The sequence below is a fragment of the Opisthorchis viverrini genome (genome assembly GCF_000715545.1).
Source record: "Opisthorchis viverrini unplaced genomic scaffold opera_v5_345, whole genome shotgun sequence".
Taxonomy (NCBI): Eukaryota; Metazoa; Platyhelminthes; class Trematoda; order Opisthorchiida; family Opisthorchiidae; genus Opisthorchis; species Opisthorchis viverrini.
The window spans coordinates 278,654-296,565 of NW_008752001.1; the positions used below are offsets into that span (position 1 = coordinate 278,654).

Below are 17,912 nucleotides of genomic sequence, written 5' to 3' on the forward strand. Positions count from 1 at the left end.
TATATACCATCCCGTAAAAAAATAACTTACCGACACATTGCGCAACGTCACCTGTTGAGTACAGTTGAGTAACATTCAAGCCGATTCTAGCACGAAGTATAGTCAACGGAAACGAGTGACATTCTGACTAGTCCTGGATGCAACAAGTAAAAAAAACGGTAAGGAAAGCTTAACTTAGATCAATGTAGTGCAGCTCCTTGTGTGTGTGTGTGTGTGTGATGTACCTATATTCGTTGAAGAACTGTTTCATCACTAGGCAACTATCCATCAGCCAGTACCTACGAGCCATTGTCCAGAACGGTTCCGATGGGCAAGCTAAGCGACGAAGTCCTATCATCGGTCCTATCATTGGTAAAAAATTACACAAAAGTTAGATAACGGTATATGGGGGCCCACAGAAAGTTTGTCCAGTTACACTGATAATGTCTGCATGAAATTCCATTTCGCTTGTAGGAACAAAATTCAATAGATACCGGGTAAACACAATATATACTGGATACTAGGAGCCATCCAGTTTTGCTTGAGTGAATTCGTAAGTCAGCAAACTTGGTAACAATGTCTTCGCTAGTTCTGTTTGTTGATCTCTACATTAGATAATGAAAACTCTAATTCAGTTATTGATTCCATCTCATCTCATAGTTTGTTGCAATTTATTTCTTAAACAGAAAGGTATTTCAAGCCTGGTCGGGATATGTACGCCAAAAACATGGGCGAATTTTGTCGTTGATAGAGAAGGTCCGCAACGAAACACTTATCAGAAGTTTCTTCCAGCGTTTGCACCTGGTGAGTTGGGAAGGTATTCTGTAATGCATGTATTTGGAAATTTCCCTACCATGTCCTTTTCTCTTTCGGATTTTAAAGGCTGACGTGATTATGGTTAGTTTGGAGTGAAGCAAATATTCATATCCCTCCGTCCAAATGGTAATGTCATATCGGACAACAAATAACTTGAGCGTTTGTTACTGCGTTTGTCGTTGGTAAACAGATGTTTGCTTCAGAAGTTAATCGAATCAACAATACTACTTGTGTGTTGGGAACCGTTAGCATCAGTTCAGCATGAATTGGCAGAAACTAAGGTTTTTTTGGGCACCAATGATTAATTACTTCATGACTACATACTGCTGCACCTAGAAGTGCCTTGAAGTCGCGTGCTTCTCGCTTCAAACGTTTTATTAAGGGGACCCGTTTCGCGGTCTATTTGCGGCTGCATCGTGCGTGCGTTCCTAACCTAGTTGATTGCCACATCAAGGTGAAAAAACCACGACTTGTTATCCTTTCTGGTGAGTAAGACGGATGGAAATTCGGTAGCTGAGATGCAGTACTTGGTTGTTGACGAGGTGGTAGTAGATCTGTCCGCAGAGCTTGGGAATTAGCTCGCAGATTTTTCGTCGCCATACTGAGAGGCATCGTTAGTGAGTTGACGGGTGGTGTGACACCAGTAACCTCCAAAAGAAACCCACAAAACGGCAAGAAAACCAAACTTTACGCAGTAAACCGTGCTAGAACTGTCAAATAGTCTTTAAAACTGTACGTATGCACCCGATGATCAGGCTCACCAACTACGACAGTTTATGTGAATCCACGAATAACCATACTATTGACAAAGTGAGAAGTAGGCAGTTTTGGCAAGGGCAAACGTGCCAAGAAGGGGGACATTCCAAACATTGTGAGAGCGTAGTGCATGGAAATAACTTGGAAATAACTGCATCAGGAATAAATGCGACTTCTTGAGCTGAGCGTAAGCTTTGGGTTAGGGGGACGTCTACAACCTCAGTGTTGGGGCTATTTTATTCCAATTATCCACTTCCCCTAATTCTGTGTAGCTCAGAAACGCAGATTAGTCGCCCCACGAATAACCATACTACTGACAAGGTGAGAAGTAGGCAAAGTTTTGGTAAGAGCAAACGTGCCAAGAAGGGGGAAATTCCAAACATTGTGAGAGCGCAGCTCAGCTCAGCTCAGCTCAGCTCAGCTCAGCTCAGCTCAGCTCAGCTCAGCTCAGCTCAGGTCCAGCACTCCAAACTCTTATCCAATAATCCTGTACTGACTAACGGACGCAAGCTTTGCAGCGTGAAATGTGGTTGCGGGCAAGCTGGGGCTTCTTGGCTGCACAATGCTTCTAGCTGCGAAACCTTTGCGAGTGGAAAAACATTTTTATGCCAAAATGTTGCATTTTGTAGTGTATGTGAGCTAAACAAAAATCACCCACGTCTACGTTCATATCTTCGCAACTCAGGAAATTTCATTGTACACCGAAGCAATCATACTTCTGGAGGAAACTTCTGGTGAAACACTTTCCTAGCATCACCGAGACCCTGGGATACCTAGATAGAGCTCAAAAGTCTGGACTGGTATTCTGAACTCAATTGCCCGTCTGTTTTGATTCATCAGGGACACGTCGTAGCTTTTGAAAGTTCAATTCCATTGCCATGCGTCACAGCCACCGTGTAGGGTTTGTTGTTTGGCGTACCAATCAGGCACACGTTGTAGTTTTCAAAATTTCGATTTCATTGTGCGAATACTCAGCGCCGGGCCATCTTACTCGCCATGTTCCGAACCTAACCTAACGCCTCAACTGACTTTTTTCCAACAAAACGAAGAATCTGCTAGACAGCCCAGAAGCACGTTAGTGATTCACAATTCCTTGGTGTCCATCCGTCTTCGGGATATGTATATATAGATATATATAATTTTATAGTTGTCGTTGAGTCATCCTACATTTAATGCCAGATATATTACTCTGAGTGTATGCGAACGGATAACATTTCTCAGTAAATGTCCACTCAGTTTACCATCAAGTCATACACGGCTTTCTGTCACAAGCTGAGCGCAAATCAAAGCTCACTGAATGGTTCTCCCATGTATATCCCTCAAAGAAGACATACTAACGCTGCAATATCCCAACCCCAACTGAGACCAAGTTACCTAAATCTTTGTTTCTGCGCGAGCTTGGCATTTTGTGACCTGTCATATTCTCCACTGATATCATTCCACACAAAACCGTTGCAATATTCTCACCAAATCACCACGCTTTAATGGCAGTAGTTTTCAGCCCATCACTGAAGTTTCATTCCTACCCATAATCAGACATTTTATCTTTGTAAGCCAAGTATTCCGCAGTTCAGCTGCCATGTGTACTGCTTCGACTGCCCACGCACCCACATGCCACGTGTAATTTAGTGCATACCGTCTAGGTCACAGTAACGCAGGAGCACAGTGGCATCCGAATCGGGTGACTCATATCCTGGTTGTCTACACATCGCCACGAAGAGCTCAACCTAACTTTGCATTATTCTACGGCAGCTTTTAAAAGCAACTGCGCCCAGAAAGATGAAAATCGGCACCCTGGTATAAAGCTAGCCTACTCATACATTGGAACTATAGACTAGGAGGTGTAGAAATAATAAAATAATTGAAAAACTCTTACCTCTATAGTAATTCCAATCACCTGGCTTGCCTAAAAAAGACTTGTATGTTTGTGCATCGGTGAGGCTCGGAGACCAATCCAAGGCTAACAATTTGAATACAAAAACTCATATGCTGACGCACGGCTGTCAGTATTCGCACAATGGATTTAATTTTCGAAGGCTACGACTTGCCCCTAATGGACTAAAAGAGAAAGGCAACTGAGTTCAGAGTACGGGTCCAAACCTTTGAGCTTCATCTAGGTATCCCTTGGTCGCAGCGATGCTAGGAAAGCATTCCACCAGACTTTTTCCGCCAGGGGCATGATTGCTTCAGTGGCCAATGAAATTTGGTGGGCTGCGAAAATACGAATGTGGATTGGGATGCTTTTTGGTGTGAGCACATACGCAACAAAATGCAACACTTTGGCGCAAAGATTTTGCAGCTAAGAGCAATGTGCAGCCAGTCGCCCCCCTGACGCACCAATCCGATTATTTTTCCAGTAACCGACGTGTCGACCAGCTAGGAAGAAAACGAGTGAATCAAACCAGTGCTGGTGAAGTAGACCGAAAAGTTAGGGACTACCCGGAAAAACATCAGTTATGCAACATATCCAATGCAGTTTCTTTTTGTCCCAACGAAAATCCGTCACGGAAATGTAGACTGCAGCATCTTATTGATAATCTTTGCACTGAAAAATCAGGGGAACACAACGCTTTTACACTGAAGTATTGGGCATACCTAGTCCGCATTTAGAGTGAACAAGAATGAACCACATTCCTCTCTGTACTGGGCAAAATGAAGTTGTTTACTGCTGCAGACATTTTGGTATTTCACAAGATAACCCCTACTTTCAGCATGACGCTATGACACATATAAGGTCGCTGAACATTTGTCAATCATCTTTTATCGGTTTCTCTCTCTTTCCTCATGGCCCCCAAGTTTCAATCAACCTTATCGTCTACTTTGACATCAGATCCTAAACAATTAGCAAAATAAACTTATTTGCACTGCCGTCAGCGAAAGAGTCAAACGAATCTCTTGCTTATGTTACTCCGGCTGAATTTTATGCATGTCTTGGTTGACACGACATTCGAGATATATCATAACATCCTTTATATCTCTCGCCCGCTGATTAACAAATTGTAGAATTCTCTAGCAGTCCACTGTTCCTGTCACTATTGTCAGGTTGTCCAAAAGGCACGGGAAACTGAGAATCAGGCGTTTGCCTGGCATGAACAACAACTGATGCGTCGTGTTCTGAGTGGCTGGTCAACTCACGTGACTTCGCTGCTGATATGGGATTGGAAACTGGAGGACGTAGCTCGCGCTCATCGAGAAGAGTAAGCAAGTTTCTAGAACATTTAAAGATTTTCATAAAGGAAACTACTCACAAGGTTGCTGAAATATCTTCGACAGCCCACGACCAGTCTCATTCTTCTTGGTGTTCATCAGGTAGGCGCAGTCCCCGAGTTTCCGTCCACCTTATTTTATACCTGAACTTAAATTGGACGGAATTCACTAACGGGGAGACTCACCTGAATCCCGCTGAATCTCTCGTCTCTTTTTTCTTCACCTGGTAGCCTTATGTTTCAGACATCGCAATACATTGTTAAGACGTAACACACTACTCGCAAGGCTGATGGAAATTCTTCGAAATTCCACAAGCTGTCTTGTCCTTTGCATCAAGTAGGTTTAACCTGGCTCAAATGAATGTCCCTCAAATCAAATTAGTTTATAACTGAGTGTATTTCGCGAATGGCGCACATTTTGGGTTCGAGTAAAACATAAGTGTGATTGCTAATCGAAAAGCTCGCCTACTTGATGAATTCCATTCATAATTTTCTATCTAATGGTTAATTTCTATTTCTGGCCACCTCACTGGTTTCTTGGTTTGCTTATCCACAAAAAATAACATTTTTCAAAGGTGTGCACTGTGATGCATCGGAGTTTCAGGATTATTTTAATCAAACTATCGCTTTGTGTAAGGAAGGTCAGCTTCCTGAAAGCAACCACTGAATACCCGGAATCTACTCAGACTCTCAGCTCCGCCAGGTGTTGACCAATATGCAGCGCCTCACAGCTTTGCATCAAACCCAGGCAGAGAGTCAGCGTTGATCAAGGTCAGACAACGACCCCGCAATATGCCGAACGTCACAGCCTCGTACGAAAGCCAGACAGTGTGCGTCAGCATTGGACTAAGCTCAGACAGTGTCCTTTCAATAAACAGCTCAAGAACGTTGTACTTTTCGCACTCGCTTGTTCGGAATATAGCTGTTGTGTTACCTTCTGTGAGTCTTGTTCCGGCAACCAGGCGCTGGAGCGGGTCAGCAGCAGATACCTCAGATCGGCGAATCACGCTTTGTGGGCCAGACTCCAGCATATTAGCTGTGTGTGCAGCATTTGAGGACACCACGTACTTTATCTACGTATGGTCCGAAGCGGACAAATACTATAAGGGGTTTCTTCATTTTTTTAGATTCGACGGACTGATTCGGCAAATAAGTTTCGGAAGTTCTGTCCTAATTAAACCCATTTTCCACGGGAGGCATCTTACTCAAAGAACATTTTTGACTATACCGCAGGGATGTTATGAGAGTCCAATGGTTCATTAACTCTTCGTATGATGATAGGATGTTGGCTGAAAAACGTGGTGTGAAAACATAGAGATAACTGGAAATAAAATGGTAGGGTTCAAGTATAAAGCCTGCTTCTGTGGGTCACGGGGAGACTCGCACCAAAAGCACCTCAGTTTTAGTCGCTTTGCTTGTATTCTCTGAAGGTAGGGCAAATTTGGATGAGATGTGCGCTCTTGGCCCAATCGGATCTTGGTCGTAAACAGCTCCAAAGATCGGGGATGAACACAGTCTACGTTGAAGCTAATGGCTCTCACACAGCTGCGTCATTCGTTGCAGGACTGGGCCGTAACTCTCTTGTCCTCGTCTGCTACCAAGACCACTTGAAAAACAACGACATGACCGAAGGCCTGAAAACTTAAGTTGGATTTGTTCAAAATAAAAAAAATGAATTTGTCTGGGTATCTTCTTGGGAGGGCTTAGTAGCTGATCGAACTAAGGTGAAGACCATCACATGTTTTTCATTGATGATAGAGTGACAGTTTCCTGCTAGTGCCAGTTCGTACCACGGAACACCGGCTGGACACTGGTCTTCAGGTCAATAGACAGTAGGCTTCGACGATACATCAAATAATTGGTGCGTCGGCATGAGCACTCAGAATCAGGACATAGAATAATGAGTATGACCCTGACGTCTGAGCATGAGATGACACTCGTGACTCATGTGATTTGGGGGGGATCACTGATTCACATTCTATGTGACACGAAGACAGTATGAATCACCAATGTGTTCGTGTCCACTAACTGGGCATCTCGCAGATATCCTCCCCGTATTGAAATAGTCAATCGAAGCGATAGACTTAGTTCGGTAGAAGACGAGTAAGCTGGCCCGCAGCCATGTTGCCCACCGAAAAGCTTGCGTTAGTCAAGACAAGTGGACTAACTGATTTACACTCATGGTTGCGGTTTCGAGCTACACTTGACATTACAAACTCATCGCCCCTCCCACTGCCAGTTGGCTGACCCAGTATCCCTGATGTTTTATCCGCTGATTCGCCAATCTGAGGTATCTGCTGCTGACCCGCTCCAGTGCCTAGTGTCGGAGAGAAAAGACTCACAGAAGGGAACACAACAGCTACATTCCAACAAAGCGAGTGCGAGAGCGTGAGTGCGTGTGAGTGCGAATGTACAACGGTCTCAAGCTACTTATTGTAGGGACACTGTCTGAACTCAATCCAATGCTGACGCACACGATCTGGCTTTCCTGTGACGTGCGGCACATTGCGGGAGCGCTGTCTGACCTTGATCAATCCTGACTCTCTCTGCCTGGGTTTGATACAAGACTGTGAGATGCTGCATATTGATGGGGCGTTGTCTGTCTGGTCAACATCTAGCAGAGCTGAGAGTCTCGGTAGATTTCAGGCATTCAGTGGTCGCTTTCAGGAAGCTGACCTTCCTGATTCCTGATTCAATCAAACTGAGCTGAGCTGAGCTGAGCAGTTGTTTGGTTTGCTACTGCAGTGTGCCTGTCAGTGACAGAATTGCGCACTTGTTGACGTTAGCATTTGGGGCTTGTATAAATGTGCTCACCTTTGCGTAAATAGTACCGTAGACTTCCGAACCCAATTCCTACTTACGATATTCGAGATCGTCAAATCTACGCGTGACTCGGGAACCTCAAGAAAGTGATCTTTCGATTGGCTATCTCAGGCTGATGACGTGTCTGGCCTCTGTTTTGCACAGGTACCATCTGCTACAGTTTCTGTCAACCCGGGATATCCACCCATCGGTGATTAGGACACAAGCAAACATGACACAAACCAACGACTTGGAAAAGAATACTTAGATTTCGAAGTAGATTTGGAATCATGTGGTCCTTTTCGATGGATTAATGTACTTTAATGTACATTAATCTACGTAATGTACTAAGTAGGTCAACTAATGAAAACCGAAAATAATCGTCCAACTGTGACAACCTACACCCCAAAAGAAGCACGAGGGCTGAGGTACATCCATCCTGCAAGATGTCGGGGTTCAGTTCGAACGACGGACCTCCCGATCAATAAGCTCGTGTTTTAGCCACTGGTCTCTCTAAAGCCCTCAACTAGATCAAGCTTATGGATGGAGGGATGATCATAATTTTATAGGGCAATTTTTGTCGAGATAATCCACAAACGTGAGAGACTGATACTTTATAAGTATTAAAAACCCACCAAAAAACTAAATTTCGCATGCATTCTAGCATTATGTAGCAATTTTCACAAACTGTCGGGTTTGCACTAATGCTGGTGTTTATTTCCATTCTACTGCATGTCTGTTCTACTCAAAAGCGTTCTGAAGCGAAGAGTTTTGTCCGCTTGGATCACAATACCATCACTGATGCGGGAAGAACGGGAGCGCGAACGACGCCGGGAACTTCTCAGAGAGAAACTGCGAGATTTGGTACCGGATTTTAGTCCACCACAACTCAGAGAAGGAATCTGTTGAGCAACTCCCCGGTGTTCACTTTGCGGTCCAACTGTTATTGTTTTTCCTCTTGCAACGTCCATTTATATTTGGTAACCGGTTTATTGATCGATCGCTCATATTGAACGCAACTTTGTATCTTCTTCAAGAGTATCGTTTGACTCTCCTGAGTGGCTTGCCGTTCGCTCAGAACACTTTCCAGTATGGGGTACTTTGCTAAACTTTTCCAAACTCTAAAAACAATAATAATGCTAGTAATAGCGATTGTGAATAGGACTGATTGGGCACAAGTAATGACAGAATTTTTCTATGGTAGATAAGTCATCCGCGAAGAAACTCTGCAAGATTCATCCGACAGTCCCATCCGACGGCTCTAATTAGGTGGTTTGCGCATCTTGAATCCAACATGATATTCATCAACTAACATGTATGAATAACCCAGTACACGAATCCCGGATCGGTTACGTTCACCATGTAGCGTACAAAGTGCTACTGGAGCTAACCCAGGTTTCTTCAACTTATCGGGCACGTGACATCTTGAAATGATGACAGTGTAAAGTACGCACTCAGATTCAGACCAGAAAGTAACAAAATGACGAACGGACTAAACTGGAGGCATTCGAGTACAACTGTTTTTTGAGAAATGATCTGTGATTCGAGTGTATTATCCATCAATCAAAAGTACCCGATTTTTTTCATTGAGATGACGGAAGCGGTTCTTGTCTCACCGATACACTAAATCTGGCCCCAGCATCTTGCCATCGCTGCATGTGGTGGAATTACTCTATCGTCTAACGACTCTCCTATCTTATCGTTCTTCCGATAAGCTTACAGAAATGTGTTTTCGGTTGTGCGTCAACCCTCTAGTACTGTATTGCACAGCATCCTAGCCATTTACAGTAGATATTGCTTGGAAATGTGTACTTAGCCCCCGAAGGAGTTTCGTCACCACAACTGTAGCCACGCATGCCGTTCAAATCGAAAGCACTTCCTAAAGTGTATACGTAATGTACTACTCATAAGATTACTGAAAATTCTTCGACAGCCCATTACCTGCTTCGCAATTCTTGTGGCTCATCATTTAGAAGCAATCCCCGATGGTCCGTCAAACTTAGGTTCCATTTGAACCCAAATTGCATGAAATTAGCGAAGTACGTTCATTTGCAAACAAATTTGGCTTTTCGGGAGACTCACCTGGAACCCAGCTGAATCCGTCGTTTATGGTGTTTTGTATGCTTGCACATGAGGGAATTTCGCTAATCACTAATTCTGTTATATCTGACTGCTGTCCCCGCTGCTATGCCCTAGCACCGGAAAAGACTTCTCGGCAGTTCAAAACTGACTATAGAGATGGATTGTAACTAATTGAGAGGTCTTACTGACTTCAGTTCAAAACATCACTAGACTGAATACACAGTCACGAACTCCTCAGGCTCTAAAATGTGCAAGACATTCCCATAATTAGTGCGTGCCTGAAACTGAATCTAGATGGCTATTCAATGGATTCGCAACTTTCAACCAATGACTAACAATCATAAGCTACCCGGTGGTGAAAAAAAACTTCGAAGAACAACGTAAAGCTTGATATGTACACGATGGACTATCATTGAGCAGGAGGCTCTAACAACGGCAACATCTTCAACTACAGACCATTTATGGATGCACGCTCGTTACAGCAAAATTCTTCACAACAACCTGTTCCACCATCCAATTGGAAAATCGCTCTCCTGATCTGTGTAAAACAAGCTAGCTTGGGACCCGCAGTGTTTTGGAAGTACCGGTAATCCCACTGACCAAGTGCACACCTGGATCACGAGCAGTGAAGCTGGATTCTGAAATTTTTCAACCCAATTAACCTGCAATCTCCAGCAAAATGCTGACCACAATCTACCAGAAGGGGTGGTATGCCGGAAGTTTTATTTGGAAACGTCATTCATGAAACTGCCCGTCAATTATTGCTGGAATATATCTGGGGAATGAATTTTCAAGGCCTGTAGGACGGTGAATCTACTTTTGCCTTGGCGAAGAACAACGGCTTTGTAAGATCACGCTGTACTTTGGTAGTCTGGCGATTGCCATTTCCAAGAATGAAAGACGTGATAGCTTTGTAATTAACTTGGATTAAAAGGGTGTAAAGATTACAAACCAAACACCTCAATTAGCACAATCAGGAATTCCTATACAAGTGCTTGAAGTTGTTGTTTGTACTTCTGAATTCACCCGGAAAAAAAAGAGTCGATTCAAGTCCTTTATAGTGTGAATATCCTACACTAGCGAAACCCCTACAAGAAGCGAGCACGAGGTAACCATCCAGCGCAAGCATCAAAGCCACGGTATTGAAATGTTTTAGTTATTCTGACTCACAAACCGCGCAACGAGGTAAGTGGTTCCAGCGGCTACAGTTTCACTCACTGAGGTTTAGGGGAATAAAGAAATGAGAGCCACAATTTGGGGGTGATCGTCCAATCTATTCATTGACGACTAACGGGTGTGTTCGACCAGTAGGTCAGGAAGTGAAAGTCACGCATTGAAGGCCATGAGTTTGGTGCAAAACAGCCATTGACTGCATGACACAGCCATATCTGTCAGGGTGACTAACCATTAGTTTATCTCGTCCCGGCATCCCATTCTGGAGTGTGACCAGCTGATCCATCATGAGTATTCCGGTGTACTTTAGCATTACTTTTGTTGTGTCCCCACCAGACTTGTGCAATGCTTCGCAGACATTTATGGTCAACCACAGAGAGCCTTCGGATTTCTTCCGCGTTCAGAGGCCAAGCTTCTGAACCAAAAGGTATCGCAGATCGGACTGTGCTATTGTGTACGCAGCCCTTGAGAGCCAGGCTAATGTCTTACAGGCGTCACAAGTGCCGGAGCTTAGCAAACACTTCCATAGCTTTCCCCATTCGGGAAGTGAATTCGTCTTTTAACAGATCACCGGGACTTATGCTGCTATCCAGGTAAATGAACTCACCTGCCATATTGATCGTTTCACCTGCAAGCAAGAAGTTTGGGTTTGATGTCACCTAGACCTGCAGCAACACTCTACATTGTACAAGTGAGAATCACTTACCAAACTGTACAGTAGAATTATTTAGGTTGTTTAAGACAGCTTGTAATTCTAATGGGTCCGATCTAAGAACAGCGTACTAAAGACCATGGACGAACACTCCGGGGTTAGTTTGATTCAGGTAGCATATCGATTATGAAGTTGAGACGAAAGAGTGACAGATGACACCCTTGCCTGAAACTGCTGAATGTGGTAACCTCTAGAGAAAAGTTGCCGCATCTGGGAACACGTCCACAAGAAGCACACAAGGCCTTTATAAGAGGCAAATGTTTAAAACGGACAACCTTGAGCGTCACTGTCACAGTTTCTGACGGTCGACGGAGTCGAAAGCAGATTTGGAATCGAGAAGTACGACCAGTGTCGGTAGAAGCAAAAGTGTCCCAACACCTATCAAAAAGTGGAGTGAATGATGCAACCGCGACCAGGGCCAAACCTAGGTTGATTCTCGGAAATCTGGCACTTCCAGTGACGGATCACCAGACCAGGGTAATGCCGGAGAGAATATGTGGTCAGAAATCGGGAGTCTGTAGTAAAACGCGATCAGTTAGCTGGATTTTAGTTATTGTTCTCTCAAACTATTTTGGCACATAAATTACTGTGAGGGGGTTATTCGGTTGGTCTGAGGACGAACAAGTTTTGGTAATTTGGTCTGAGATCGATAATTCGCGGCTGTTTGTAGGTATCATCAGTGACCGCAATGCACCAGTAACACATACAGGTGCTTGACTGTTGTACACCACTCAAGGAAGGAAGTCATAGTAAAGAGTGGAAAGAAAAGGAAAGGGCTTGGTTCGAATAAAGAAAATGACGAGGAACAAGGTGTCGACATCTTTGGCCAGCATTAAATTCCACATATCTAGACATCCCTTCAAAGTGAGGCGCTGTCAGCAGGATCATCCAAGTGTCCTTTCCAAACCTCGCCAGACATAGGTCTCCACTAGAAGTGTGGAAGCAAAATAGACAAGGCTTACAAACTCTAGGGGCATCTCCCTCTGGCCGAAAACATTTGGGAGAGCTGGCCTGTCAACAATGTCAAAGACTCCTTTAAGTTGGATGAAAAATGCGATGCTGGTTGGTGGTATACCTGACGCCGCTCGAACACTTGACATAACGTAAAGATATCAACAAATTAGGTGTGATGTAAACTCATTGACCATGGTTCAAAATGAGCAGATCGAACGACAGACATGAATGCACTGGCATTGGACTAACTAAGCGCCCAGCGATCTTTGATTAACTCACTTACAGGAGGTCTATTAGTTTCTGTTCTGCCACCAAGCTTGAATAGCTTCCGTGCATTCTCAGTTCCACTGGGCTCTTTCATTTTTCAAACTCTGTGGAAGTGAGATCTACGGCGTCGAAGATATCTTTGGGTGAAAGCACTCAGAAATCACTTATTTGACGATCATTTCCGAGATATGATGATCGGTGCCAGACGCAAAATAATGGTGGATGAATTGAGCAGTCTCCACGAGATGTACGGATTGAAATACAACTTAGAGTAAAATCAAGTGATGAGTATTCTAATAATAACCAAGGCTTTTGTTGTATTTGTCAAAACTGGAACCCAGTCTCTGGAATGTACGGTCAAATTTATTATACCACTCAAGTTAACAGTAGATTTTGTTTTAAGTAGTTTGAAATCACAACAGTTTTTGTTCCGAATAGTGATTGCTTTGTTCTTTAGGGAATGTTTTCCTATTCCGGGATGAAGGTCACAATTCATCGATCTTTCTTACGCTTGTAACTTGTGGTCCATGCTACTCAGGACTACGTGAAACAGCTAGAAAATATCTCGTTACGAAAGTCATTGCAAATGAAAATGTCCACAGCAGTTCATGTTGCTCAACTTCAGAACTCAGTCCCCAAATTGAATTCCTCTGCTGGAGTTCACCTAAAAGATCTCTATATGTCCGTGAATATGGGATTTGTTTCGCTCTGGTAAAACATGTTTTAGAATGCAATACAACTTTCATGCAAATGACGATGTGTGCCGTTCATCACGAGCTCGTCTCGGCTTGCTGCCTCCATGAATGGGGACCGCGGGACTTAACTCACCAATAGTCAATGACACCAGCAGACATGGATCAATCACGCAGTCATTGGCGCTCGTGCATCGAAGCTATTACATTCAGTGCGTAGCTTCCCATTTTCACAAACTGACTGATCAAGGCCATCGCCTCCAACGGCTGTCTGTATCTCCCACGCTCTCTCATCTTCCGGTGAAGAAGCTGTCTTTGATACATGAATTATAACTGATAAACCGACTGGCTGCCTAATCGTAACCGGGATTGAGCCATTTCAGACATGTAGTAAACGCAAAATTTTCCGGCAAGACGGAATGCCAAGAAATTCACATAACCTATGCTCTCACAAGTCTCTCCTGAGTCTATCTGTTGCCCGACCACCTGAACATCTTCAAGGCAACACTCTGAAATGATGTTCGGATCATTATAATCCCTTTTTAGAGCTGCATGTAGCACAAATGGAGTTCCGAATTTACAAGAGACACATTTGTCATCATGAAACGGGATTCAGTACACGAAGCACATGAACTACTCAGCACCACTTTTGAAAAGATTAAGTTTACAATCGAACTGGAAAGAAACAATCGACTACCATTCTTAGATGTTCTAATGAACAGAAAGATGGATGGGCATCTGGAAACCTGCACATCCCGAAAGGAGACTCATACGAATCAAACACTGGACTACAACAGCAACCATCCAGTAAACCACAAGAAGAGCTGCGTCCAAACCTTGTTCAAGAGGGCGGTGATACACTGCAGCACCACAGAACTGCGGAAGAAGGAAGAAAACCATCTATTCAGGGTATTCCTGAGCAATGAATATCCAGGGAAAAGCTTGAAGAAGAAGACATCTCAACAACCAGACGGGTAGTCCTGCCCTGCATCAAGAATATATCAGAACTCACAACCAGATTATTGGCTCAAAAAGGAATCCTCGTGGCCCACAAACCGAATGTTATTCTAAGGAAATTAACCTCTAGACCGAAGGACAACCGGGACAAAACCAAGAGAAACAATGTGATATGCCACCTCAGCGCAGCAACTGCAACAAATTCTATGTTGGACAAACTGGGAGGAGATGATGCACACGAATAAAGGAACACAAAGCGGCTGTCAGGAGAAATGACCCCCAGTCCTTGATATCCATATACGAGGACCAAGAATGCCACAAATTCAATCTGGAAAATGTAAAAAATTTTGGCATACGGAGACACGAGATACGGAAGAGAATTTCCGGAAGTATGGTACTCCACGGCAGAGTCGATCAACCGGTGCATCGAATTAAATCCAATTTACGCACCTCTATGTTCAAAAGACCAACATCTCAACCGGAACACTCAAGGCGGACCGAATATTGGATTCACAAACAAACAAACAAACAAGGAACTTCTCGGAGTCAAATCAATAAAGGTCACAAGCCGGGACTCGAAAGGGCAGCTTCGACCAGATTATGGCGGCAAGGGATGCTAAGCTGAAGGTCACGTGGGTAATGGCGAATGGAGACACAGGACAACGGAGCAACCAATGGATTCTCCCGACCGAACAACTAATCACGATCGAAGGTCATCCCCTGCTAGTAGCACGTATATTAACACACGCGTAACACTACTCAACGCACAACCACTAACCCACCGCTACGCGCCACTAAGCTCCCCAATAACGCACCGATGATGTCACCTCGATTGGTGATTAAACGTTTGCAATCAAATTGCCCAGGTCAGCGAACAAGCCAACGACCATCTACGCTACCTGAGCTACCAACATCTTCCTCTATAGAAAAGGAGGCGCTCATTACTACCCTTAAAAGTGGTATCAAACGAAAATCGATCAGTTCGAGTAAATGTACAGGATAATGCAGCAATTGACGGAACACCTTACTCATTAGGTCGCGGAAAACCACTTGACTGTCCTCTCGGAGCTCATCAGCTAGGGGGTCAACCTTATGGCTTACCTAAACATCAAATCGTTCCAATGCAAACTAGCGATTCAAACGAAGACCCGTTTATAGTATTCCTTGGCTGAATGTTCTGTACCAAGATCACCTCACTTTTCAGTTGGCGGAAAATTCGCGACGTTGCGGTGGATTTCTTGAGAGGACACAGATATTTTTTAGTTGAATTCATTTTCACACAGGTCAACTTGTCTCGTGATTCTGAGGTTTACTCAATCAGAATTTTTCAAAGGTGAAACTTCCCTTGTGTCAGGACAAGCCCAGACAGGGAAAAAGTACATGTGCAGAGTGACACCTCACCAAGGTCANGTTCGGAAAGTAGGTGCGTTGGCGGAGCTCACCAAACACGGCTTAGCAACATAAGACCAGTGGAGTGGGCCTGAAAGTGTTCATGACCGGAACATCGCCATTGGCTGTACAGAGCGAACAAGTGAGTGACTATACTTGGCCATTAAGTCGTCCTATGTATTTACACAAAAGCCCTATATGTTTTGTCCTGACAGTACAGCCGTGTCCCGAGTTCTCTGTCTTCTCCTTATCGCGTAGTCTGGCAGGCTCAGTGCAGCGTAACCAACAGACGGCCATTCACGATACAACAGCTTGACGATCAATGTTTGCGCCAGAATCGGTGCGAAATGCCCCTATTCTATCCCCAAATAAGGGTGTAATAAATATCTCCCCCTGAATAGGGAGCCGTAGAAGCTCACCGAGTTCCGGAAGATACTCTCATCTGAGTACATTTACAGGGATATCCAGTTTGACTGACTTTACAAAACCTCAGCTCTCACCCCACGCCTGATTTACAGGTCGGTTGAGTGGACTGCGGTTCTCACAAGCCACCAAACTTTTTGAGTGTGGTCAAGTAAATTTATGTACACTGCCAACTAGGAGAGGCATCAAAACCTCAAAATTCAAGTTGGAGTAAATAAGATTTAAAGTGAAATCCCAAGATTTGTGCAAGTCGGAATTTTTTCTGGTTCTGACATGACTTTGAACATTGTTACATTTTCTAGAACGGTAACAACTCGCGCCGTTTAGGCTTGTCTTTTTATCATGTCTGTATTGAAGTTGTGCGCAAGCCAACATCCTCATTTGCGTTTGTATTCTGGCCGACACACAGACTCCCCAAAAGACTTTCTCGTTCCGAATTCTGCATATCAATATGGATCATGAAATGAGCTATTTTTGGTGCTATATTAGTAGTGCTCGCATGCAAAATGTGAAATGTTCCTATCCTTGATATCCCTATGAGGATTTCTGAGGACCGCTTATATTCTCCGAAGCTCAAAGCCCCACACGAACAAGCGTAAGCACCGTTGATGAGGCCTCATAAAAGTGGAACTCGGGTTTCCCACTTTGATGTGCACAAACCCTAAACACTGCGCCAGAACAAGAAGACGATTGTTCAAGGCGTGAATTTCAAAAATCCCGCAAACATATGAAACCAATTTTCCTATGCTTGATATCGCTATGACAGTGTCTGATGACCTATTGTATTCTGTGATGGTTCATCTTTCTGAAATCACGACTCGTCCATTATAGGATACTAAAGGACTGTCTTTTGGTGTTGTTCCCGGTGTTGTCACCAAAAATCCAGACTGTGGTCAATCTATAAAAATAAGCTTTGAAGTCCGCTTTCATTTGACCGCTATTTCCCACCAATCGCATCGACATCACGTGACCTCTCGTGGCTGAATTCCACTTCGTATAGTTTGCAAACATGTTAAACTGTGGGATGCCTACATTCATGCGAATACCACCCAAACTTCCTTCTTGATCACTCTGTATCGATTTGTCCCTAAGCATTCAAACTGTGATATGCAAAGAATACGCTGGCAGTCAATCATGAATATCAGACGGCAAACATTGTGTATTGCGCAAATCGTATCAGTCTAGGTACCAGACCGAACACACTGTGTGTATGTTGTTTGTACGCGACTAATACATGATTAATTTATTCTCTCATAAATGCATTATGTTCCGTTTTAGGACCGGCGCCAAATACACCCAGCGGAATAATTGATTTAAACACCTGCCTGTGGTGCAGCTAACCGCGTTCATCAATACGCAAAGATCATTTGTAGGGGAGTGCGGTTAGATGGATTACGATGCGAGTTGATTTCATGTGTTTGACAATAATCAGTAATATTTTGTGGGTACTGAGACGGTTGTGTGGAACCAAGTTCCGATTTGTTCCTGCTGCCCGCCGCCAAGCGTCATCATCGTCATCGACAGCATGACATCAACACCGATGTTTCAATGCCGTACAACCATGATTTATTTGAAAGCCATATTGAAAAAAAAAGAGTAAAGGTGGATGGGGGAGGGAACTTAGTCCTATCTTACCACAATCATTCCGAGGTGCCTACACCTCCAGACATTCACTCAGGCAATCTGGATAGAAACTGACAACAA

At 43.9% G+C, this 17,912-nt stretch overlaps 1 protein-coding gene across 1 annotated transcript; it reads left to right on the forward strand.

The window, feature by feature from the left end:
* Positions 1-665: 665 nt before the first annotated feature.
* On the forward strand, positions 666-8,682 carry T265_15080 (hypothetical protein; the record flags this gene model as incomplete). The annotated part of the gene is made up of 3 exons (XM_009176501.1): positions 666-783; positions 4,594-4,748; positions 8,312-8,682. Coding segments are annotated over 3 exons (429 nt in total), but the record flags the coding sequence as incomplete, so codon positions are not given.
* Between the last annotated feature and the right edge of the window lie 9,230 nt (positions 8,683-17,912).